Source organism: Takifugu flavidus, chromosome 19, assembly GCF_003711565.1.
Source record: "Takifugu flavidus isolate HTHZ2018 chromosome 19, ASM371156v2, whole genome shotgun sequence".
NCBI lineage: Eukaryota > Metazoa > Chordata > Actinopteri > Tetraodontiformes > Tetraodontidae > Takifugu > Takifugu flavidus.
The window spans coordinates 6275167-6300750 of NC_079538.1; the positions used below are offsets into that span (position 1 = coordinate 6275167).

General features: G+C 47.2%; 1 protein-coding gene across 5 annotated transcripts; it reads left to right on the forward strand.

Annotated features, from left to right (window-relative positions):
* Positions 1-227: 227 nt before the first annotated feature.
* On the forward strand, positions 228-23782 carry slc24a4b (solute carrier family 24 member 4b). Of its 5 annotated transcripts, XR_008947362.1 has the most exons (18): positions 231-890; positions 3985-4089; positions 12690-12766; positions 13359-13433; positions 13519-13603; positions 13887-13990; positions 14152-14226; positions 14318-14343; positions 14427-14480; positions 16574-16722; positions 18282-18451; positions 18599-18740; positions 18894-19060; positions 20061-20175; positions 20374-20486; positions 20570-20635; positions 21135-22126; positions 22194-23782. XR_008947362.1 is itself a non-coding variant. In XM_057016945.1 (17 exons), exons 1-17 carry the CDS (start codon positions 728-730, stop codon positions 21297-21299), a joined length of 1845 nt encoding a protein of 614 aa, XP_056872925.1. In that variant the 5' UTR covers positions 228-727; the 3' UTR covers positions 21300-23782. The 5 variants fall into 5 exon arrangements, 4 of the variants coding, with proteins under 4 accessions (XP_056872925.1, XP_056872924.1, XP_056872927.1 ...); XM_057016945.1 differs by having other exon boundaries at positions 228-890; positions 18605-18740; positions 21135-23782; XM_057016944.1 differs by having other exon boundaries at positions 21135-23782.
* Positions 23783-25584: the final 1802 nt, after the last annotated feature.

A 25584-nucleotide genomic window follows, 5' to 3' on the forward strand; every position in this document is an offset into this window, starting at 1 on the left:
GACGCGCCGCTAAATGGTGAAAGTCCCGACCCAGATGGACGATGTGGCACCGGTCTGTGTGTTTGAAGGCAGACGGTGACAGAGGGAAGGAAAGCGTACTTCTCCCCTCCCTGGCTTTTCCACGGGCAGTCTTCGGGAAAGTCACAGTGTCCCGGTCTCATTGGAGCGGACGGGAGCAGCTGACGGTCCACCACCATCAGCAGGGCTTTTCTGCTCCGGGAGGGAAGTCGTGTGAGGGGGGTGGGGGGGGAGGCGCAACTGGCGCCTGGATTCAACAATTAACCTTGATGAGCGGCTCGGTTTCACTTAACGGGCGCAGGTGCTCGGATTGGAACGCGATTGAGTGGACGCTGACGCATTTCATGGCAACGCGGGCACGGATGGAGGATAGCACAGCTGACATGTTTTCCCCTGCACGGGATAAGACGCGTGCTGCAATGGCAGCCCACATGATAATCAACCTCTGAGGATTCAGCTGCATCCCTTAACTGATTTGGAGACCCGTGTCAGGCTTTGACCCGCGTGTCATTGCTGCGGGGGGGAAAAAAAATCCAACCCCAAAACCCGCTTCTCCGAAGAGAGACTGCCCGTTGCTGCTCACTGGACGGCTTGAAATGAGGAAGACATCCAGAGTGTGCTCTGCGTGAAGAGGCAAGTGGGGCGGCAGTTTATTCGGCTCTCAAGGACGCGTCGTATTTATTAAAATAAAGTGTTCGTGGCGGGAGCCATGGAGCGGGACGACACCGACACCGTGAGCGCGTCCAAGAAGACGACCATGGCGAAGCTATTCAAAGTTCGCAAGAGGAGGGAGATGCTTTTGGTTCAGGTGTGCTTCGTCTGCAGCGTCCTCTTCGTGGCGTGGAGCATGTCGGCGCTGCTCACCAAGACAGGTGAGTGATGGGGGCTCAACGTTACATCTGCGGGGAAATCACGCAACCACCGAATATCGGTAGATTGTCAACCTAGAGCTGCATCCCGTCATGACAGAGAGCAGCAATCTAAACGGCATACACACGGGAAGACAGCGCTTTGACTGCATGTTTACTCCAAAAACACGCCGAAAATGCGTGTGTTCACGCATCCGCTTATTTGGGATTGTGATGCGTCGGCGGCCAGGAATATGTCGCCTTTCTTCCACACCTTATTGTGGAATCATGATGTGGGTACACAGTCTTGCGTCTGCCTGTCCGTGTGTGCCGCAGTGTGCGCGCCGTCGGCACGTTTTCAATTTCAGAAGCAGCCTCATAATCACGGCATGCACGCAACGAGGACGCAAGTGAGGCGAACGCAGATGGGACACGCTGTGGCTCTCCCTCTCTCGCTCCCCCGCTCTCTCTCTCTACATCTGTCTTTTTTGTCCCCTCCCTTGTTTGGAGGGGACACTGGAGGGCCGGGATTAACGCCTTAACTTCACGCACGCACCGCATTCACCTATCACTCTCGAGCACCGTCACGCTTCACCCCCTCGTTCCCGCATCCGTCGAGGGATGGTGACTTTGTGGCGGCCCGCCACGGTCGTTTAAACTAAATGCGCGGGTGATAAACGGGACAGTCACGTCCGATCGTTGCGTTGGTGCGCGGAACGCGCGCCGCACGGACTGCTCAGATGGCCGCTCATGCGTGAAACCCACGTTGCGCGCGCTGGGCACGCACTCCAACGCTGTCCAAACACATCCTCCCCTGCACACATGTCAGAGCTGTTACCTCGGGACCCGCGCAAACGGTCTTCCCGCAGAGCATCCCACACGGCTTCACGCACGTTATGTAATCGTGCGAGCAGCCTCAACATTCGCTGATACCTGACACGACAGAAGTCAACCAGAGGTTACCTCAACGCAACTGGAGCACAGCTGGCATGGAAAGGCGGCTTCAGTGGAAAATCCTGCCCCCCCCACGCACGTGCTCGCGTATTTCTGTCACTTGTATGCAGTCATTCCTCTTCTGGACAGCGATCTCTGGTTCAAATCCTGCATGGAGCAACAGTGGGGACCAGCAGTGGTGATGTGATGCGGTGGCGGGATTTCAAGGTGACATGTATGAATGACACTGAGCACCTCCCCCCCCCCCTCCACACACACACAGGTACAGATCAGCCTGACTAGCATTAGTATTTATAGCATTTCATATTTAAGCCCACGCATTTGGAAGTCGCATGTCGCTGTAAAAGCAGAGTCCCTCGGTGTCGGTCGGGCTGATGGATGGCAGCAGGGGGTGGATGGGGGGGGCGATGCACTGTCCCCTACGTGTCTCTAAAGGAGGACGGGGATCAACGCGCTGTCGTGCATGCTGATCGGCCGTGCGAGGATCGAGACGGGTGTTTGAGAAAAGATAAGCCCTTTGACAGGTAGGTGGGTGGCGGGTCAGGGGTGGGTGTGAGCTGGAGACATTTCAGAGTGACAGGAGGACACAGATTGATGGGCGACCGTCGTCGTTGGCTGACTGTCGCTTCCACACACTCAATGAAACACAATGGAGGTGGAACCACCGCCTTTGTTCTTCCGGCTTTTACGGCCTCTTGTTGCAAACGCATCCAGCGTCTCGGCCACGTGTTTAAGCTGAATCGCAGAACAATGAAGGAAACGGTTCTTTTGGAGATAAACGAGCTCTTTGAGAATTAGAGGAACCGCATTTAAAGTTTGAATTTTCACAATTTATCACCGTGCTTGCGGCACCATTTGCAAACAAACGGGTTGAATTGGCCAACAGTTTATTTCTGTCAACCTTTACAATCAGGAGGAGATTAGTCTATCAATTTAAGGGCATAACAACCATTGAATAATGAAATAAAGTGGCTCAACTGATGACGGCGTTCATTAATGCTGCTCCTCTGGAGGGATTCAAATGGTCAGCCATTCTGCTGTCCATCGCTTGCTTGGAATGAAAGTGGCTCGGCACAAAGCGTCTATTATTGTTGCTGGCTGAAATGAGAAAAGCAAGTGCAGAGTTCATGAATGAACTGTAAAATTAGTGGAAATGAAGGAACATCTATGCGGCGTCACTGCCTTTAACTTGGCCTGCTGCTGCACACAACCTGGTTTCTTAGAAAAGGGTCGTTCTGACGTGGCAGTTTCAGCCAATTGATTGTAAATTTGCTCAAGTCTACGAGGTCAAAGTGTGGCCTGTGACGGAAGCTCATTGTTCTGACTAAATGGCAGAGGAGGTACAGGTGGATCGCTCTGCAGTGCCGGCGTGGCTCTTCTGTGACCGCTGACAGCAGCAGCAGTGGGGCAGCTTTCAACGAACATAGCATCAAAAACCTTTATTTCTAATCTTTAAGGGTGGTTAAAATGTTCGAAGTGATCTTAAACTGTCAGGTGGGCTGAGCCGATGAACGCCGTGATAGTTCTACGGAGTCCTAACGAGTCGCCTGCCCTGAATTTTCCACGTTCTGCACACCTGATCACTTTGTTCTTTGTTTTCATTTGTTCCATTTAAAGACGTCTGTCTCCAAAGTCAGATCTCGGCAGAATTAGAGAGAATTGGTGAAGTGTAAAGGGCGCATTTTTAAACAAGTCGACTGCGGAGGGATTTCCAGTCGTTCCTTAAAGTCGTCAGAAATGGAACGAGCAGTTAATTGTCTCGGGATAAACTACCGCCTGTGAACATTTTACAACGCTGCATCGCTCAGGTTTATGTAATAGATTTGGGGGTGTTTATGCCCTCATGACAGTTTGAGCACTTTTATTTAAAAAAAAAAAAAGAGAGCTGCTCCTCCCTCTTTGCCATCCGTTAAAAATGGCAACAGCTGTGTGTTGTTGCTGCTGCCTGACAAAAACTTTCAAGGGATTAAAAAAAAACAAAAAAAAGCAACCTTATTTGGTTTTAATGGCTGTTTTGGGTCATCAGATGCACTTCTATTAAAATAGCCGCCGTTTTATCACCGGAAAACGAAGCCATTCATACAATTGTCAGAAAACGGCCTTTAATCTCTGCCCAGCAGTTGTAATGCATGACTAACGAGCAAATGATTGGTTTCTGTTGCAGGTCATGGGATGACGGTGGAAGGACATCCAGCCGTTGAACAGTGGGGGAGACGGCTGATGGCCACCAGTCCTGATAATGAAACGCTGAAGAACTGCTCGGAGCCAGGTACGCTGTGATAAGCAAAATCACCTCCGAATTAGGGATCGACTCAAAATGATGCAAGAACGTTAAATCATTTGCAGGATTTTTGAGAATTCTTGGAGCTCTTGTGACAGAAACGGCAGCGGTTCAACACAAAGTAGCTTAAAATGAGATTACAAAAAAAACCCGAGCAATTGAAATAAAGACTAAACTTCCACTTTGTCGGTGAACAGAAAGTCGGTGAGAGAATGTTTGAATTTGCCACTCGAGTTAGCGGTTAGCGGTTAGCTAACCCAGATTCTGCCAAATAAACTGAAGATTTGACTGTTTTTTCTGAAATGGGCTCTGATGGTTCACCCTGGATGACACTGAGGCGAGCGCAATTTAGGAAGTAAAAATGAGAATGTGCTTTTTTTTTCCTTTTTTAAATTGTGCTTTTGTAGAATCAGAAGTGACCCAGTCAGGACTAGCTGCTATTACTTCATTATTTGCCACAACAGGCAGAATCCCTGAAGGGATTAGCAAATTACCGCTGCGCTAACCTGCGATGTTGCTCAGAAACACCAGAACTCAAATTCACATGACTCGGGTTTTCCCTCTAATCCTCCTGGATTACCTTTCATCCACTCGGATCTTCTCAGACACTGGAGACATTCCTCACATTCCTTGGTTGGTAGCAAGATCCGGTCATATGATTTTGGCTCTTGTTCTCTAGAGCAATCCTTGAATATTCTGTCTTCACTCTTAAACCAGCTTGATGTGCCTGGATTTACTTTTACATCTGAATTCCTTAAACCGGAGTGAGAAAACTGCTGATCTCTGCTGTGGGGGAGTGTTGGGTGTCACATAAACATTAATGGTGATCCTGGTGTCCATGTGAGGTCACGAGTCATCATAAAGGGGATTTTTATTTTTAAACTTGGGTTACGGGACACATTTTGAGTCTGCCATGGAGGCAGCCGCACTGTTACTTCTGTGTTCAGAGTGCTCATGTGACACGCGTGTGACGCGCCTCAGAACAAGCCTAGAATAAACCTCTTTCCATGGCAGCAGACTGATGATGCACCTGATGCTGTGCAGAAGGAAAGATTCCCATTTTTGTCGCTCACATGATGCCTTTTACCAGAAATTCCTGTACCCTGGTCTGACTTCCTGTCCAGGTTTTTCAGTAATCAATAATCTTTACTCACGGTGCACGTCGGGGCTGAAGTAGGCCGACAAATACCAACGTTGGCGTTTTCTGTTTAGACCAGCGGTCTGACCTTTCTGCTCAAGGTCAAAGGTCAAAAGCGATTGTTGATGCCCAAATGACCTTTGATTGAACTGCACTTACAGGTTGAGATCTCAATATGTTGAAATATTGTTGATTCACGGGGCTGTTGTTATATTGAAGTACATCGGTGAATAAAAACACGCACAAGCTCTATTTTTAACTATAAAAATCAATGTAAGGAGCAAAATGAACTTGCGCCGTCTGCCTGAACCTGGGCATGTGCTTTAAACGTTGATTTGGATTCTTTCAGGCAGGTCAGGACGTTGAGCGCACCAGAGGCTGTGCACGTGCAGATGCTGACACTGCGGCGTGCAGAGCAGCCTTTGTCTGTTCCTGAAACTTTCAGCCAGCTTCTCCAGAGAAGGCGCCACGGTGGTGGCGGCGTCGATGCTGCTGGAGATGGAAACTGATGTCTCTCCTGGAGATCTCCCGCTATCGGACCGGATGTTGCTGGCTTGGCGCTGTCCGCAGGTCCGCTAAAACACGGGCCAAATGCCATCAGCGAAGTTGAGACCCGCGTTTACTAACCAGCCAATAGCGATGCAGCGTGATTCCAGCGCTCGACACCAACAAACCTTTAGCTTTAGGCTTCAACATTGCCCAAATGTTCCAAAGTGGCTCCTTTCTCCAACGTAACTCGTGACCTTTGACTCCACAGCCTGTGATTTAGTGGCCTTTAGCATCACATGGTCGGTATCCAGGTGTTAGATCTACTTTTCAGTGTTCTGTAATGAAGGTCCAGTATTGAGAGAGGACTGCAGTGGGATTTACTGGGCCACTTGATTTAGCTGCTAAGAGCTGGAGCAGAACTCGTGCCAAAGCTGCCCTTTACTTTTCCACTTAAGTGAAATCGACGGCTGTGTGTGGTCTTAAATTTCTCCCATCTTGGGACAAGCCCCGGATGTGTGCATACGTGATGGGGTGAATTATTAGGGCTTCAGTTAACATTTGGCCAACTGACTTGATTACACTGGAGTCTTTTTTGGTTTTTGTTTTGAGTGTATGAACCGTTTTGATTGTTCTTCCCCGCTGCTGCGACACTTCCCAGTTCTAAAGGATGAAAGGTCTGTGGTGGCTGCAGCTTCCGATTGGTCTCCAGTCACAGCCGGAGCTGGACTTTCTCCGTCCCATTGCTGTGGAACTTAAATGGCTTTTATATCCGAGCGGTGGTAAAAGCCCACATTAGGATCTGAGGCACGGCAAATCTGTGGCATCTCTTTAAATCCCCACACGCACCGTTTTTCCTGAAGCTTTTCCCTAATACTCCGGCAACTTTTGATTGTCAACATACAAATTGAACTGTTGCTGACGTCGGGAGTCGTATTTTCGGCAATTGACGCCCCGACCTTCCGTGTGCTGTTTCCTTGAGATACCTTTCCAGATATTGTTTAGAGACCATCATAAGTAAATGTATAGTTTTAGGAATGAAATGCAATATTAGATGACCCCCCCCCCCCCCCCCCCCAAATCGGCGGGATAATTGGATCACCAGACGTTGGACGAGGGCGTGTGAAGCAGAAGTGAGCGACACCGCCGGGGTTGTAGTGTGAGTGGGTCTGTAGTAGGAGTTAATCCGGCGGGTTGAAGGCTCTAATCTGTTCATTTGCAGCCTCTGCCTGCGTTGAATGTCGGGCGGGAGGAGCTGGATCTTTCATCCGGCACCAGCGGGATATCGGCCGTTGTTTTTCCTTTTCCATCTTTGCCCACAGTGCAGTGGCGTTCTGTCAAGCACAGGGAAACACCAGAAGGGTTTTCTTTTTTTAAAAGGGAATTACACAAGGTGGGGATTATACAGCTGCACGTAATGGAAACTGACCTGACTTTGCTTGTTTGCATGCCAGCGGTGGAACAATACAGCAGCGGGGGGGAGGGGGGGGCACAGATCAAAGCAACTGTACAGGGAGCACTCCACGCGGTGCACTACAAAAATTGTTTGGGGAAGATTTCCATTTTATTTATTTTTTTATATGCTGCTTGCACACAAAAGGCTGCACTGTGCTGCTCCGTCATATGATGAGGGAGCATGTGAAGGTACTGTATAACAGGATTTGTTCTTGTAACCAGAGCTTTGTTAGACTTCACGACGGCTTCTGTTCAAGATGCTGTCATGTCAGAAAAGCCGCCACCACCCCCTCTGTGTCTGGAGCGAGTAAATTCTCTCCCAAAGCATCCAGGAATCTTCCTTCTGCTGTGGCGTGACGGGTTCGACCAGGATCTGCACTAATCTAACCTCCATTACGTTCCTTGGCTCGTTTCCCTCTCATTGTTGGGGGCGGGGCTTTGTGCTCAAAAATGTCACCCTCTAATTATTTTGGAATTAACTGGGTGTTTAAGGGCCAATCACTAGTTTTAGGTTGAATAAAACGAACAATTTAAATTCATATTTATAGTTGTGGACGGTGTTTATCCCGACATGCTTTGTCCATCTCTGGAGCAGACGGCACTCAATGCTGAGCTGTGTTATGTAAGCTGGCAATAATATCTGAAATATTACCAGATTATGGCCCACATAATTGCACAAATATAAAGAATACGGAGCCGCTTCGGCTGCATCACCGCAAATGACATTTGCATTTTTAAGTGAGCTTTGAGGCCGGGTTGAAACAAAGAACGCTGTTGCTTCGCTAGCTCTCAGCGCCCATTGTGCAGCCGCGCCACAGCCCGATGCGTCACACGCTCGCTCCGCAACGGTCCGCCACTCACGCCAACATTTTCAGTGAGTAGCATCTTGTCTTTTCCCATTTGAAAAGGTCGTCGTGGTTATGCATGTGACCTCTTTACCCCTTCGCACATTTCAAATTCAGCATAACTGACTGAAATCAGCAGCTAGGCCAGAGTGAATAAACATTTCTGTTTTTAAAATCAGTTGTGACATCATTAAAATAGTTTCTGCATCTCAAGGAAAAAGTTGCTTTATTGAGTTTGAGATCATGTGACTGTGTAAAAACCGATTATCTAATAATGGTCTTGACGGCTCGGAGGTCATTTCCACTTAAAAACTAAAATGTCAAGAGAAGAAATCAGCTTGTGAGGCACTGAAATCACTGGCAGTCCTTTCTTTATTTCTTTATCGTCCTTGTCCAGTATGGCTGGAATCAAGGCCACGCATACACTCACGCACGTGTGATCTCCTTTTATTGCGATTGAGGGTCAGAGGGGGGAGAGGCACGAACAAATGTTGGCAGCCATTTCTTGTAGATAAATGCTGGTTGTCCAGAGAATCCGGGGGTTTATTTATAGATTTGTAGCTTGGCGTCTGGAAGAGGAGCCGTTTATCGCCTCCTGTCTGTCGCACCTGTCCAAAGGAGGCAACACAAACGATTCAAAAAGAAAGTGAGTGTAGAAATTTCAGGCTGGATTCCTGCGCTCGCAGATTCTCTGTTCAGCAGAACAAAAACGGCCCCTCTTTTGAAACGCTCGTCTGAAGTTTTGTAACGGCGAACGCGTGTCGAGCCGCGCTGGTTCGCAGCCACCGGCCCTTTGAGGCGTCCCAGTTAGAGCACTTTTCCGATGGTGGAATTTTAGAGCGCCAAATTGGTCCAAAATTGCAATAGAGCAGCTTTTGTGGGGCTCAGAGTTCCCGGTCCCACTACGCCCCCTCCAGCTACAGCTAATGGGAGTCAACCTCACTGAAGAGTTTAGTTTAGGCCAGAATATTTCAACTTTTGAATTGGGTTGCCTGTTTGCTTCACTTTTCTTTTATAGCCCTGCTTTTACACGACAACCCCACCCAGCTTGTACGTATCAATGATTTGCGAGGACTGTAATGTTAGCTTTGTATTATAATTAGCAATGGTTCGATATCAGATGTCCTGAGCTGATCTCAGAATCTGGTTTCTTTCGTATGTTGTGGGCTTTGTCAGTGTTCTTGGAGGTCATGTCTTCGCCCCTGTGTTGGATCGCGAGCAACTTTTTAAATGTATTTTTTGTAATGAGAACTGGATCAATATCATTCTGGGAGGCTTGAGAAATGGGCCAAGGAGCCATTAAAGTTTAGTGCTGGACAAGACGTCAAGACAGATGCACAACATTTATTTGAAGGCTGCTGGGCGGCGGCCAAATGCCGCGTGGCCGATCACTACACATGAGGTGCATTCTGGGTATTTTGCTAAGCTATAACTCTGTTTGGCATCTGATGCAGCGGCTAATTTGTGTGCTGATGTGTCATTATTTTGACCTTTTTGATTGCTCTGGACCCTTTGGATCTGCGTGTTTGAACCCTCACAGGCGGGTCTACAGGTTTTCAGTCGTCCAATCTCTATAAAAACGGCTTTTTTTTTTTTAACACGGGCAATTCCGCTGCATGTGCATGATTCTATTTCTGGTCCTCATTTGAGATGCATCACTTCAAATGGGCTCCTGTGTACTTCCTGTCCCGTCCTTGTGAGAAAACAGCTGTGGGAGCACGTGGGTGTCCAGGCTGACCTCTACGGCACGACGACGCAGACATGCCCTGTGGACGGCCTGCGGCGCGACTGTTTCCAGCTGCCTGGAGGTGACTCCTGTCTGGCCGGCACCTGAAACACCTACAATCACCTATTTTTAACGCGCCGATTGTATACAGCAGGGAACTCGAGCCCGTGGATGGCAAAGCCGTTTAATTATTGATCGATGGTGAAGCAGAAGGTTTGGAAGCCCAAGATAAAAAGAAAGGCAACCTTATACAGATGGAATAATTTATGGCTCTGGTGCCATTTTCTCCAAGAAACATCAAAGGGTTTGGCATTTATATCGGTGTTGGTTTTTGATTTTCCTTCCAGGGTCCAGCTAATGGCTGCTAGCTGAACTGATGAGCTTTATTCGCCACATTAAAACTGTCAGAAATGAAAGGAGCAGTTTCTGTAGTCCTGCTAGTGTCACCCTGATGCTGCACACATCCTTTTTTTTTTTTTTAAAGTCAAAATTGGCATCAAAAATGCTCTTTTGCTGTCCATCAGTGTCACACGTGCACTGTGCAACAAATTGGAATGGAAACTCGTGAAGGCTCCATAAAGCTGATCAGCAGAAGGAAGCATGAGGTGCTCTGAAATGTAGCCGCCGCACTGACCCCGACCTGATAAAGCCCATTTAAACCAACACCAGTAGATAACCCCCCCCCCGTTACACTGGACCTCCAGCTGCTTGCACCCTTCTTCCAGAGAACGGGACCTTGATTTCCATATTCCTCTTAAGGTTGTGGTTATTCTTGCTACTTGAGTAACTTTTCTGTCACCTTTTTTCCTTCCATTCAACTGACTTCACCGGCTTTCATCGGGATCCCAGTTTTCCTTTGCGATACCGGTTGATTACGTGGTGGGACAGAAAGCCTGGCTGGATCAGAGGCCTCGCAGGATCGGGTGGGAGAGGGCACAATGAGTCTCCAACATTAAATGTTTCTTAAATTTCTGTCTAATCATCGAGGCAGATAATCAGTTTCACTGTATGAATTGAATTACCGATACATTTTTGGATGTTTTTTACTAGAACCCGATCTATTCGGGTTTTCTGTTCTCCCAAGGCAGAGAAACTTGCTTTCATCAAGGCAAGTGTGAACCAGGTGGGTCAGAAATCCCGGTTGGATTGTGGCCCATGAGGACCGGGTTTCCACACCTGAAACGAACGGCACACGGTTACCTTAATCCACATGTGTGCAGTGGATATTACAAATTTCTGATTGTAATATAAAGTCCACAATGGAAGTTTGGACGTTATCAGAATGCCAATATTGCACATTATGCAATGTTTTCTGGACGGTGATCATCTGGATGAGCAGGATAATGTAAACAACCACAGGTGAAGGCTGGATCTCGACAGCTCTGCTTGTCCCTGAGATCAGTGGGTCATGTGACCATGGCCTCGGCCCTCAGTTATAGCCAAGATGAATGAATACGCCAATTATTTGCACGTGTGAACATGACAGCTGAGGACTCACTCCTGATTCTCTCAAATGTCACGGACGGCGCGTGCAGACAGCTGTCCGATTCGACGTGCGCACACACCTGTCTAATGCAGCATATTTCCATCGGTGTGAAATCCTGGGATGCAGCCCCAGATTCATGCAGCCATGTGCACAGATGTAGCGAAGTCTCAGGTGAGCATTCTTCCACTTCATGACTCCATATGTGGCTCTAATCCTGCTGTCGTTTCAGTGGGAAACAGCTGCTGGCTCCAAAGATGGAATTTGATCGTCTATATTGCAAATTTTTAAGTTCTCATATTTGTGGCAAACCAGTAAAGTTTAATATCCTTGCTGCTTTGTTTCGCTCATTAGCGTGCCTTCATTTAAGGGGGAATAAAACCCAAAACTACCTTGAGGGGCCAATATTTGTCTCACGTATGAAGGAGAATCAAGAGGACTTTAATGGTACATTTTGTGCCCATTAAAGGAGGCCTTAATTCAGAAGAAAAATCTGAACATGCATATTTCCTTGACTGATTTTGGGTCAAGTAACGCCTAAAATTGTTATTTGAAAAACGCGTCGATAGCCTGAAGCTTTTTAATGCAACCGTGCCGTTGTTGTCAGATGCACCAACGTTGAGGCTTGTTCCAGCTCCAGCAGCCTTGCACTCATCTTCACAACTATGAAATGTGGTTACAGCGTGAACTCCAACTTAAACAATCGATTTTTATGCCGTGCAAAGTTTGTCTGAGCCATTATCTTTGCATCTCGTCTCGTTCTGAGTGATTTTTAATTTAGCTTTTTTCCCGTCACCTTCTGATCCAGACACAGAACCACAAAAAATTAATCTGGGTGAGATGTGACAGTGTCATTACTGTAGAAATCTGGTTTTACTAAAGTAAATCAGATGTTCGTATTTACGATTTACCTCTGACGAAAGCATGGAACAAAGCGAAATATCGCAGTACTCCGCTAACATTTTGAGGGCGCTACTTTCTAATCAAGCTACAGTAAAAAGATGCAACGCCTTGGCCCTCGAACAGGTCGGATGCGCCACAGATGACGACGATCCGCAGGTGCTCCGGCGCGCTGGTGCGCCCAGGAAGCCAAGCCAAGTCGTGTGGCGGTGGCGCCGATCCCACTGTGTTCCAGCTGGAGCCCTCTATGATGGGTGATGAGCCCTCAGCATGGGAGGCTCTTTTTCTGCCCCTGTGCTTTAAATCTCTGACTTCAGGTTCCTAACATAGCAAAGCTTCTGCCCGATGACGCTGAATCAGTGACGGTGTTTAAAAACAGCCCATTAAAATAATACACCCGTTATGGCCGCTGGTCGGTGAAATTGATGGAACAGAACATGAAACACCGGTGAAATTCAGAACGAGGCTCGTGAGACACAAGGGCCCAGTGGCGTGGCAGCAGTTTCTGACCTTGTGTTGATGAGCATTGACTTTGGCATTTCCTTCTCTCCTCAGCGATACACGAGTTTCCTGATGACCTTTTCAGCAACCAAGAACGAAAGAAGGGGGCCGTCCTGCTCCATATTGTGGCTGTAAGAGATCTTTATTCGTACTTAAAGGAGCTGCTCCTGCAGCCGCTCTGCATTCCACTTTAGATCTCCATCACCTGACATTCATGACGTGAAGATTTAACACGTGCGGTGGATTAGCCCACCAATGCTGTGCACCGACTAATGTCGGTACAAATGTTTAAATTTAGTCAACAGTGAAACGTGACCTCATCAATTTTGTAAAGAAAAAACATATTTTGAAGTTTGTTGCCAGAGGCAACCACAATTCATACTCATTTTAATTTGACAAGGACCTGCATTAGCTAGACATTTTGTATTATTTTTTTACAAAGAAAATGAACGTGTGATGTAGATTCCAAACCAGGTACAGGAGCTGAATCCATTACACATGGTCATTGATGCGTGGACCATGTGGAGTGTGTGAGCGAGGGCTCAAGGGGTCAAACGGTAGTGCAGTCCAACACTGCCCCCTGTGGATAAACGGGAGAATAGCAGTGTTGTTGCAGTGCCCCCCCCAGGGTTCAGTCAACCCTCTAATCACAGGCTCAAACATGGCGCACAATGCTGTTTTACTCACTTTTAAACATCTCGAGTCTTTTCCCCCCGTCTCTAGGCGCTCTACATGTTTCTGGCCCTCGCCATAATATGCGACGAATACTTTGTGCCGGCGCTGGAGAAGATCTGCGAGGTAGATTTAGCGTTTTATCCGTAGGAGTCATTCAGGCAGGGCTTTACAACGCGCGGACCTCTAAAACTGTGCTTCATCTGTGCAGAAATTGGATCTGAGCGAGGACGTTGCAGGTGCCACCTTCATGGCAGCCGGCAGCTCTGCACCAGAGCTCTTCGCATCCATCATCGGTAAATGCGCACACATCCTTCTAATTTTGTGAGGACTTTTTATAGATGCAATCTATTACCCTGACCATAACCCTCACAGCTAAACCCCGGCCCATAGCCCTGACATCTAACCTCAGCCTTATAATTATGTCTTAACCCTCACTCAGGCCTTTGAAACTGTGTGGACCACAGTCCAGACTTTGTTAGTAGGACAAGTACACACACACACACACACACACACACACACACACACACACACACACACAGTGTCATCTGTTATTGATGAGCTGCTTTCTGTGTGCAGGTGTCTTCATCACCCACGGTGATGTGGGGGTGGGGACCATCGTCGGCTCAGCTGTGTTCAACATCCTTTGCATCATTGGCGTGTGTGGAATCTTTGCTGGACAGGTGTGTGTGTGTGTGTGTGGAGTCATTTCCTCGACATTCAATTTAAATATTCTTTGTAGACTCGGGGATGCTTGAAAGTAGATAAAATCAACACCAAGAAAGTTCCTGATCCGAGCACAGAACCTTCAAGACATTTCCTGACGTCCGTTTCTCTTGTACAGGTGGTGCTGTTGACCTGGTGGGCTGTTTTCAGGGATTCCTTCTATTACATCATGTCTGTGGTGGCTTTAATTGCAGTAAGTTGGATTGAATTTCACCTCCGGTGTGACCTTTCCGTCCCTGCGGAACACGGAACCCCTCTGACATCTCACCGTTCTTTTGTTACAGTTCATCTATGACGAGAAGATTGTGTGGTGAGTCAGAAGGTTCAGCAGCCGCCGTTTGCGTCATTAGTCGACGCCTTTAGAATGACAACTTTATATTTCTGTTTTACCAGGTGGGAGAGTTTGGTTCTGGTCCTCATGTACGCAGGATACATCCTCGTCATGAAGTGAGTCCGTCCAAAACTGTATTGACTTGGACCGAGGAGTTGAATATTTCTCAGGGTGTTTGGAAATGACGGCTATAAATAGCGCCACACTTCTCTGTAGTGGCGGCCGTTATTTTTGTCCCCGATAAGTTCTTCCAGTCTACACTTGCACGAGGTTCCTCGTTACAAATCATCCGTCTCAACACGTAACCACACAAACTCATCATTGTCCAATCCAGTTTCGTCTCATAGGTTAATGAGAATGATGCATCTTGGGAGATGGGGACGTTTACTGTAGACTGATGATGCACATCCTGACTTCACCACGCGGCAGATAATTAGTGTGTGTGTGTGTGTGTGTGTGTGTGTGTGTGTGTGTGTGTGTGTGTGTGTGTGTGTGTGTGTGTGTGTGTGTGTTGTGTGTGTGTGTGTGTGTGTGTGGTGTTTTTGTTCAGTTGAATCCACTTTATTTGTACAGCACGTTACCAAAAACACAAGTTTACCAAAGTGTTGCGCAGTGATTTCCATAAAACAAGGTTAAGAAAACCAGAATAATTTAGACGGCTTTAAAAAAATATTGAAAAGTCTGGCCCCTCATATACAGTAAAATGGGAGTAAAAGACAAACGAGCAGTTAAAGGCCAACAGTTTAGTTTAAAACAAAGTTCAAAGGTGAAGAAACAAAAGCAGGAATCAGTCGCTCAAAACCACAGAAAGACGAAACCGATTTAATCTTGAATAAAGCCTCTGCAGTTAAAAACCATTAACGGTACAAATCTGTTGATCCGATTTAAAATCAGTGTCAAGTTTTATTCAAGGTTTGACACTGTGGGTTTAAAACAAGGTAGAAGAGGGTCCAGGCCCTTAACAGGGATGCCATAGGGGTCAAAGATGAATATTGTTTCATTAAAAAGCTCTGGGCATCCAGGCTTTGATGTCCCCGAGACAGAGCAACATATTTATTAACAGGGAGATATTTGACGATCATCCACATTCTGATGGTACAAAATCTGGTGCCTTTTAAACATTTGCCAGAGGGAGAAAAGAACCGGTCCAAGAATGGACCCTTGGAACTCCCCAAAGTCGGGGTAGCGCATGAGATGGCAGTCTCAGTCTTAAAGCGCTGACAATCAGGACCTAAACCATTTGAGTGCTGTGTCTTTTAAAGCCACAGAGAGATGCTGTTTAGAATCTGTTGGACATGTTGACCAGAGATCTCCCAGAACCTCTATGGAAAGCGAGGTGGACTTCCATCAATGGAAGTGAGGAATTCTTCAGACCTCAGGGGAACATTTGGAATAGAATCAATTCTTTTAAAAAGAACATGCGTTTGGTTAAAGACTGGAAATATCAGAGAAAACGTTTTTTCTTTTGAGAACTTTTCCAGCGGTCCTTAATGAGATCGCAAGAAACAGGAAGTAAAATGGATCTAAAACGAATCTAATGGCAATGGGGCATTTCTGGGGGGAGGAAGCCTTCTATCAACCCTCTGGCCAGTTTTAGCTTCTCACTAGCATCATTGTTTCATCCAAAAAGCACAATTCGAGTTTCTTTTGGAGTCTTTTATTCGTCTCGCCATCTTTATTAGACTGCAAAATTTTAAAAAAAAAAAAAAAAAAAAAACCCTCACAGAATCCACAAACTCGGGCACGTGGAGCTGCTCGGCTGGTCATCTGTCACAGCCCACAGCCGTTTGCTCTCTCGCTGCTGTGGGTTTAATCCCCACGTTCACCGGAGGACATTTGTGGGCCGTTTGCATTGTGGTCAGTTTGCAGACGTTCCCACTCTGAACCAAGGATGAAGCGATTAGACTTTAGAGATGAAAAGGTCGAGGATGCTGCGGCTTATGTTCATCCCGCCCGCTTGTCGATGTGTCTTGGAAACACCACGAGGGATTTCGCCGCTCCAATTTTGGGTACGCGCATCGGTTTGGACTCCAGGAAGAGCTCATCCGGGAGGTCAAAGTTCACCGCGACCTATTGCGTCTTGAAATTTAACATTTCAAACAGCCCCTAATGCGATGCCGTCATTTAAAAATCCCTGTTGCCCTCGAAACCCCCCCCCCAAACCTTTTCCTCCTTAATTTTGAGATGATGTTCCATGTTTTTACTTTAGATTCAACTCCAGCATGCAGAGAGTTTTTATGGGGAAGCCAAAGAACGTGGCCAACGGTAACGCTGCGGCTAGCAGCGAGCTGGAGGACGGTAATGCTTATTATGACTATATTTGGGATGACAACCCATCGTGGCCTTTACTCGCAGCAGGTAAGGTTAATCAGACAGGCTGGGCTCCCACGACTGTTCTGACAGATTTAACCACACATGTTAAAAATAAGATGTAACTTGACCTGAGCTCTCTGGGAATCTGCAGTTGATCCCCTTTCCTTTACCTTTGCTCTCGTCTGCTGACCTAAATTAATACCTTTCTCCTTTACACTAAATTTACAGCTAATTGGACATTTTTGGAGATACGTTTTGCTTCCATAATGAGAGTTTGGCCTTGGGAACCCCGACGAAGGGGAAATAGTTGGATGCCAGATGTGCTGATGTCGTCTGGAGCGGGAGTTTTCATTGGGTGTAGCTTTGTCTGCTCCTCTGCTGCCTTCCACTGGAGGGTGATGGAGACATTTCTGCTTTATTTTAATGAAAATAACTTTGATCAACTTGTATGTGAATTTAAGAAGCCACACAGTGTTGGTGGAACAATGGATTGCTGTTTTAAGGAAAAGCTTTGTTAGCTTTGTTAGGGGGTCTCATCTGCCATCACCATGGAGGTCAGAGCTTTTAAATACTTAAATACAATGTTTCTTTTTTTAGAGAAAAGAAAGTCTTTGATGACACTCCTACACTTGTGTGGTATCAATCTTGTCAACTCTCAGCCAGGCAGCAAAAAGCCTTTTAAAATGTTCAACATTGTCGTTCTCCACAGAACAAGAATGAACTTTGACCCCTGCAGCTGCACCTGACCTAAACCTAAAAACATTACTGTATATATTATTCCTCCATCTATTAATTTCCCTCATTTTGAACGATAAAAGCTCTCTGCTTCTCCAGTAAAAACAAGCATTGAAAGGCTCATTTGAATGGAGACGGAACGTTAATGTGTGCTCCTGCTCCAGTACTGCAGTTAAATGTCAGACTTCCATTTCCTTTCTCCAATCACGGCTCTTTTGTCAAGCTTCAGGTTAATTCCCTCAGCTCTATTCTTAAACATCGAATAATTAGTGACCTTTAACCTCTGCGATTCCCACTCTGTCTGCATTAGCGCTGTAACCCGCCTGTCTGTTTAGCCTTACTAAACCTACTCTTGCTTACTGTCAACAGTGTTTGTGCGGCTGCGTTCCAATTCTTTCTGCTTGCACGCTACTTTTGCTACCGCTGGTCTCGGGGGTGTAGACCCTCTCCCCCCTGAAGTGGTAATGAGTTTCACAAGAGGAAATGTTTATATTGACTGTGTTTACATCGTTAATTTGTGTGCTTTCCTGCATGTATAATAAGTCAAATTATGAGCAAGTTAAACTAAGAGTATTTTTAAATCCTCTATATGCTGTTGTTTATATAATGAGCAGAGTTAATGAGCTAAGAGAGTGCCAATATAAAGCTTTGAGAGTTGTTCAGTGAAATTAATGTCTGTCCAAACTTAAATATTGATCAAACGGCACCAGGAAACCTGCTGAAACCGTTTGAATTTCATGGCAAACGCAGGTCATGTGACGTAAATAAGGCAGAACTGATCTCAGGAAAAAGAAATCCTGAACAGTGAATTTGATCTTTTTTTTTTTTTTTTTTTTTTTAATTTGTCGGCAACCCTCTGACGACCTCAGTTAAGCCCACTAAGACCTACAGCCGCGGATCTGTGGTGATGGTGGACGAGATCATGAACGCCAGCCCTTCCAAGTTCAGGTTCCCAGAAGCCGGCCTCCGCATCATGGTCACCAGCCACTTTGGGCCCAAGACCCGCCTGCGGATGGCCAGTCGGCTCATCATTACCGAGGTACGGCTGTTGCTGTCTTCATGATTGACGTCGGCTCCTCCTGGCTGTGTGCGTCTGCTCCTCCACCTGTGCGCGCTGGTGTCGTGCTAGCAGGACTAGCAGCGGGCTGCTCATCTGCTCTTTGACTCGGTTTCTTTTTCTTGAAAGCGCCAGAAGCTGTTCCAAGCTGCCAACGGCGTGGAGACGCAAGTGATTGACGGGAAAGTTGAAATTGAGAACGGAAACGTGCCGGAGGACAAGGCTAGGAATTCAGAGGAGAGCGACACCATCTCACCGTTTCACATTCCAAGTAGGTGATTTGCCTCCCGTGCATGAATCGTTCAGACCAGATTGGCTAAATGTTAAATATGCTAGTTTGTCTCTAACAAGAGCCGCCCCCCATTGTTTTGGAGCAAACAGGGTCAACACTGTAATGACTATCTGCATCATCTCGCTGCTGCAGGGGACGCTGGCAACAAAATAAAATGGCTGCTCTCGTGGCCTCTGCTCCTGTTGCTCTTCTTCACCATCCCAAACTGTGCCAAAGCTCGCTGGGAGAAGTGCTTCATGCTGTCCTTCATCCTGTCCACTCTGTGGATCGCCATCTTCTCCTACTTTATGGTGTGGATGGTGAGTACATTTAAAATGCTGGAAATGCATTTAAACACTTAGTTTACATCGGAGCTATGGGCCTTGATTCATATGTGGTCCAAATAAAAGGTTCTGACGTTAAAACGGATCAAATTACTGATAAAATCATTCTGTAATTCGTAAATGAACACTGATTTGATTGAAATGAAAGAAACAAGTGTCCCCCAGATGCAGAAAAGTGGAGGTTTAAAGTTGACACAAGTGAGGAAATAAGTGCAGCATAAATGAGTGACTCGATCGTGACCTGGGCTGAACCGGACCGCCGGGTCCACTACACAGGTACTCGCACATGGCTGGAGAGTCGCGTCTAAATGTCAGAGATGCAAACTGGGAAAAACAAGGAGGTAAACAAATCTAAAGGTTAACGGTAAAATTCCAAAACGAAAAGACAAGAAGCACCAGAAGAACGGAGGCACGCGAACTGGAGAATAAAAGGTCTGCCTTCAGGGGATCGGTGGTTATATAAGCCGTCCCTTTTGCCTCCGAACCTCTATAAAAAATATCTGCAGTTACCTAAAATAAGTCATCTGAGCGTTTAATAGGTGCAATTCCATTTTGTTGCTTTTGAAGATTGACACTATTGACCTTGAGCTCCACATCCTAAAGCCTGGGCTGCCATGATTAGGACTATAGTCGGGATGTGTTGCTCAGGTTTTAAATCCCGGATTCTCCCAGCCTGGAATGATCACTGCCAACGTCGTATTCCTGCAAAATTGCTATTTCAGTAGGATAAGAGGAAGAAAATGGCCTTTCAAAGGAAAGAAAATCCCCGTCTGAAGCCATTGTCTGGTTTAGTCTTGAGACAATGGCCTTGAAACAGAAGGGAAGCCTCTGATTGGACGATTCTGTGTGGCGAGCGGTCCGTGATTCCTGATCAGGAAAACCAATTCAAACCTGCTTGTGTGAGGATTCAACTGGCAATAAGGGGTCATGCAGACCCCCCTGGTTGGTCATTAAAAGCACCGTGTTGCTCTTTCAGGTGACTATAATTGGCTACACTCTGGGAATCCCCGACGTCATCATGGGGATCACTTTCCTGGCGGCTGGCACCAGCGTCCCGGACTGCATCGCGAGTCTGATCGTGGCTCGACAAGGTACTCCTGAACACGATTCCAGTGTTTGATGGTTCCCAGTCAGGTCTGGATAGTGGAAATCTGTCTTCTACTCCAGCTGTGGCCCCTCTTCCCCGCTGAGCAGCAGCATCCAGCAGAACAGGAATTCTTTTGAAATGATGAGCTTAGATTGTTGTAAATGTCCCGACGCCGGGTGTCAAATTCCGTCCTTTGTGGCAGGTTTGGGAGACATGGCGGTGTCCAACACCATTGGCAGTAATGTGTTTGATATCCTGGTGGGCCTGGGGGTCCCTTGGGCCCTGCAGACCATGTGCGTCAACTATGGATCAGAGGTAAGGAGCCCGTCGTTCCTGCATCGTACCTCGAGTGCATAAAATCTTTGACTGATCCTGGATCTGTTTGTGCCGTGTTGCAGGTGATGATAAACAGCAAGGGTCTGCTGTACTCGGTGGTGCTCCTGCTGGGCTCCGTCGCCCTCACGGTGAGCACCGGTTAATTTGGTTGGCCCGGGCGAACGGAAACTTTCAGCGCTGTAATTTAGCTAACATTCCTGTTTGGCTGCCCTCGCCGTGACCGATGCCCCGTTATGTAACCGGGACTAAGCACTCTTGTGTAACCGCCTCATCAAAAAGTTAAGTTTTGTTCTTTTCTGTTGAGGGGAGGCGTCTGGAGCCAAGACAAAAATTCTTAAAAGTTGATTTGAACCTGATGAGAGCGGAGCAGCTCCTCCCTCCTCGAGGTCCATTTGGGTCAAAGCCATCATTTTTAAACACCGGATTTCCAAAAATAACTGAAGAGTGACTGAAAGCTTGTCGAGCTGCGTTCTTTCTGGCTCTGGTGTCCAAAGAAGCCTTTAATATATCACAGGAACTTTAGGAAGCTTAGATTTACACACCTTAACTCCTACATTGTGCAAAACTGGAGACTTTCGGATGAGTCTATTTTAAGCCTGAGCCGCTCTCACGTTTGTGTGCACGCAGGTTCTGGGCATCCACCTGAACAAATGGAGGCTGGACTTCAAGCTGGGCGTTTACGTCCTGGTCTTGTACGCCGTCTTCCTCTGCTTCTCCGTCTTGATCGAGTACAACGTCTTCACCTTCGTCAACCTGCCCATGTGCATAGAGACGGAGAACACGGCGGGCTGAAACCAAAGCCTCAACGCCCCCCAATCCTTTATTGCTCCTCCTTCAGTAATACTGGACCTATCTGCAGACGCTTTCTCCTCCCTCCCTCCCTCCCCCCCTCGTAATCCTTTCAGTCTCTCTGGATCTCATTTCCTCAAGAGGCAGTAACACGTGTAAGTGTGGCCTCCTTTCTGTGTTCCCAATTTGTCCCATTGTCACACGGTGCCAGTCCCGAATGCCCAATATTTTGGGCGTCACCTGTTCTAGTGGAGTCTTTACTTCCTCTGTGCGCCTGTTTCTGACCATTTAGCATGCCTTTAGATGTCGGGGACCTCGAATCATAAGTGCCCCAGGTGATTGTTGGTGTGTGTTTGCACTGGTCTCACATTGTAGATTTCCACAACTTCCAAAGCTTGTTTCTCCACAAACCGAAACCCAGAACATGGAAATCATTCCAGACGAGAAACGGCGGCCCAGGTCCTTGACCTCAGAGGGGGACTTTGTCCTCGGCAGCCCCCCCCCCCGCGCTCAGTCCCCTGGTATTGCGTTTGGCATCAGGGATCCGATACTGTTACTGCTCTGCGAGCCCTCGGCGCTCGCCTGCTCGATCAAACCCGTTTTTTCTTACGAGACATTTGGTCCAGACACCTTTGTCAGAAGTGACTGCGAAGGTGTTCTGCACATTCAGCACAGCACAATGTAAACCTGTTTCAACTGGTACGACTCATGGACTCTGTTGCAAACGCGGAACTGTTCTTTTATTTTCCAAGGGATCAAACTGTACACAGGAAATGCTTTTCTTGCTTTGTGCTGCCCTGGCCACCGCTCAGAGGTGTGTGTGTGTGCGTGTGGTTGCAGGTTGAGATTTTCAACTCGTTCAGTTGTGGGTCAGTTTTTGCACAATGGTCCCTCCAGGTTTTGTTTGGGTTTGTTTAGTATTTTGCTCTTGCAGGACGGACAATTCTTTAAAACAATGAATGCAAAGAAACCAGACACTGTCTGCCATAACACCTTCTCACCAGTAGGGGGTAGTGCTGCGCTCTGTAGGCAGGATCAAGGTGCGAACCACAGCAGTTATCAGGGAACCTCGGAAGGACAACTCCAGGTGTGGATGGTGATGGCGTCTTCTTTTTTTACATGTAAATATTGCACTTTAATGGCCGCTTTCTCATTCTGAATCAACTAGTGCTTCCTTCTGTGTGTTTTGTTTCCAGTGTATCTGTGAGCTGTGTGTGTGTATGTGCACCCATACGTGCACGACATGGAATAAGACTGCTTTTCCTCACTCTTGCCGGTCTTTGTTGAGCAGACTTGGTGAGCCCCATGAGCACACCTGCCTATGTCTGCGGGGGGGCGGATAAAAACCGTCGTTCCTCCAAAGCACAGAGGAAAAGGCCGGGGGCTGTTCAGCACCTGTCACGGCCTGACCCACTTGACAAAAAGAGAAGAAATCGGCAGCTATGAGCTACACTAACATCCAAATGTGCAAAAAGTCCAACTGAGGTGCAGAGACCTGGTTTAGATGCTACTGTGGGGTGAGAATGGCGAGTGTTTAGGTGTTAAATGTCCCTCTGCTGCGCTGTCGGCAGCACGATCTTGTATATGCAACCGCAAGTTCTTGTGACGGAAGCCCCCCACCTGCAAGGTTGCACGAAAACAAAGATGGCAGGAAAAAAAAAAAGAAAAACTGGGATCCTGTGGAGATGTGATGTAGGTTTGTATATATTACTTGATATGAGCTCAAAGGTGTGTGTACATGTGACGGCTGGGGAACCGGACCTGAACCGATGGACATTTCTAGGACAACTTTCCTCCCCTTTCTTCACTCTCACACAAGGGCATTAACTTCCCAACAATCCTTGCTGAAACAGGAGCCGAGGGGGCCCTCAGGACTTGGACCCCTGGCTATTAAGGACTTTTGTAAAATATCAGGACCCTGTCTCCACCCTCACCCTGAAGCTGCTTCTATCAGGGTTCAAATCGGTTGAATGGACGGAGGTGACCACACAGGGCCCGGGTGCTCGCCCGGGTTGATTCCAAATCTGCTTTTTTCCCCCTTCTCTCCGCTTGGGGCTCTGTGTGGTCGTGTCCCGGTCGCCAGGTTCAAGTGTGGAAGGCGCTCCAGCAGCCTCTCTTCGTCCTCAGTGTGCGGCTTCTCACTGGTTGTGTGACTTCTACTCGTCACCTGGTCACTTTTTTGGGGGAAAAGGGGAGACAAGCAAGCAAACGCCCCCAGTATTGAGACGCCACACCTGCTGTGTTTTCAGCTTGAATCTCTTGATTGAATGCGACCTGATGCACTGTGAGCTCGATGTGACGTGGGAGTTGTTTGTCAAGATACTAAATTATATAAAATATATTTAATGTAAAGTTAGTTACAATAAAAACATTATTGAAGACATCTGTATAACTTACATGAATGTATTGTCTTGCTCTACTGGACATATCCAACCAATGCATTACTGTAAAGCAATAATGTGAGAAAAAATAAACTGGAAAACAAATCCTGTCCACTTGTTTCATTTCTTTGGTTGTCAGATACATTAATTGAAGCCATTTGTACATGTACTTGTTGCGTGTGGCGCTTTGCTTTTCAAACATGCTGCAGTAGAGAATTGAGGATAAGGTTTTTAATTTAAAACTTAAAAAAAAAAAAAAAATTGCGGCTACACTGCTGGTTGTCATTCCCCCGGCAAGGCAGCAGAGGGCGGTATTTACCAGCTTCCAAAGATTAAAGAATCCAGTATAAATTTCCCGCCTAAAAGCAAGATTTTTATTCAGATAATCTTTGGCAACACAAAGCATCTAGAGTTTAACGATTCTGTAATGTGGCAGCTAATAGGTTGGCAGGCTCGGTCTCAAAGCTGGCCTGAAAAAACGTGAAATTTCTTCCATGGAGAAAGACAAAGTTCTGCTCAGTTTGAGGTCAAAGTTGGGTATTTTTCCACTTTTGACGAGAACATTGTCTTCAAAAGCCATGAAGTCCCCTTATTGCCACTCTTGCACCGTGGTGATTAAAATTCCCTGTTTGTCTTTGATGCTTGATTGGACCCTTTGTTGGTGCTGCCATTCAGCCTTCATTAAGGCTCCAGCGCCCAGCAACCACATCAAGTGAATGGACTCCAAGCGTCGCACAACAATACGGTTTGATTTTTGGGAGATGAGTGTTACAACCATGTGAAACAAGCCCCCCTCCTGACTGAGATGTTGCTTCAGCGCTTTCCGCCTGAATAAACGATGGATGGTGCTGGAAACTCGAGTTCTGCGCTAATCAAGCCGTCAAGTGCTGGAGTCAGACAGGAGACGGTGGCATAATCATGACTGCTGACAAGTGTAGAGTTCACTGAGCCGACAGCAGGGGGCAGTGTTGCACAAGGGGTCCGGGAACAGCCCAGAGGTGATTAAAGAATGCTGTAATCTAAACCTTGGCCGCCAAACAAGGACTTCAGTGTGAAACGCTTCGAAAAAACATTGCTCATAATTTGCTAATGTCCTTCATCAGCAGCTAAAAACAGGCGCCCATCTGGAGAGCCTGGCACGGCCGGGCTACTGTTGCTTCTCCATAACAAGCCGCATTCTTGGCAGCAGTGCTGCATCTAACAAGAATGTCCGTCATCCGTGATCCCGCACGCCGCTGACTGTCCTTTGTGGCCCCTAACAAGCCCGTTTGGGCAGCCAGCTCACGTCTCGCGTGAATGGCGGCTTAAGCCCCCTTGAAGTCTTTGTTTTGCCACAGACGAAGCCCACACAGGCCGCTACTGTAATCCTGCTTTGAAAAGTTGTTGATCTGCACACTCCAACTCCCCCACACTTCTGGTTTTGGGAATATTTTCTTTCCTCGCCGTGAGCCAACCCTCCGCCGTGCTGCCGCAGTGATGGATGGTGAGGTAACCGCTCCTGCTGCAGTCAGAGAGGGCGGCTGCACACAGGCTGGGTCACCCAGGCATCTTTGCTCAAACAGACATGCTTTGGTCTCCAGTCTGAGGCAGCACAACCCCAGCTCCACTGAAAATGACGATTGAAAATGAACATAGAACAGACGACGAGTTCGAGCATTGATACAAACCCAGGGATCATGGACATCTGGGGGTTTACAGATATTCGAGCAAAGAGAGGAGATGCTACGCTGCTCATTGACAGGGACTTCTGCCCTTGGAGTAATTCAGCAGTCACAGATCCTTAAGAAGGAAGATAAGCCGAGTTTTGATTGCTACCGTTGCTACCGTTTACTCTCTTCCTGATGTTTCAGTCTTCTACAAACTTTAAAGCGCAACGCTTCCATACGGTTTAAGAATATTCAGCAGGT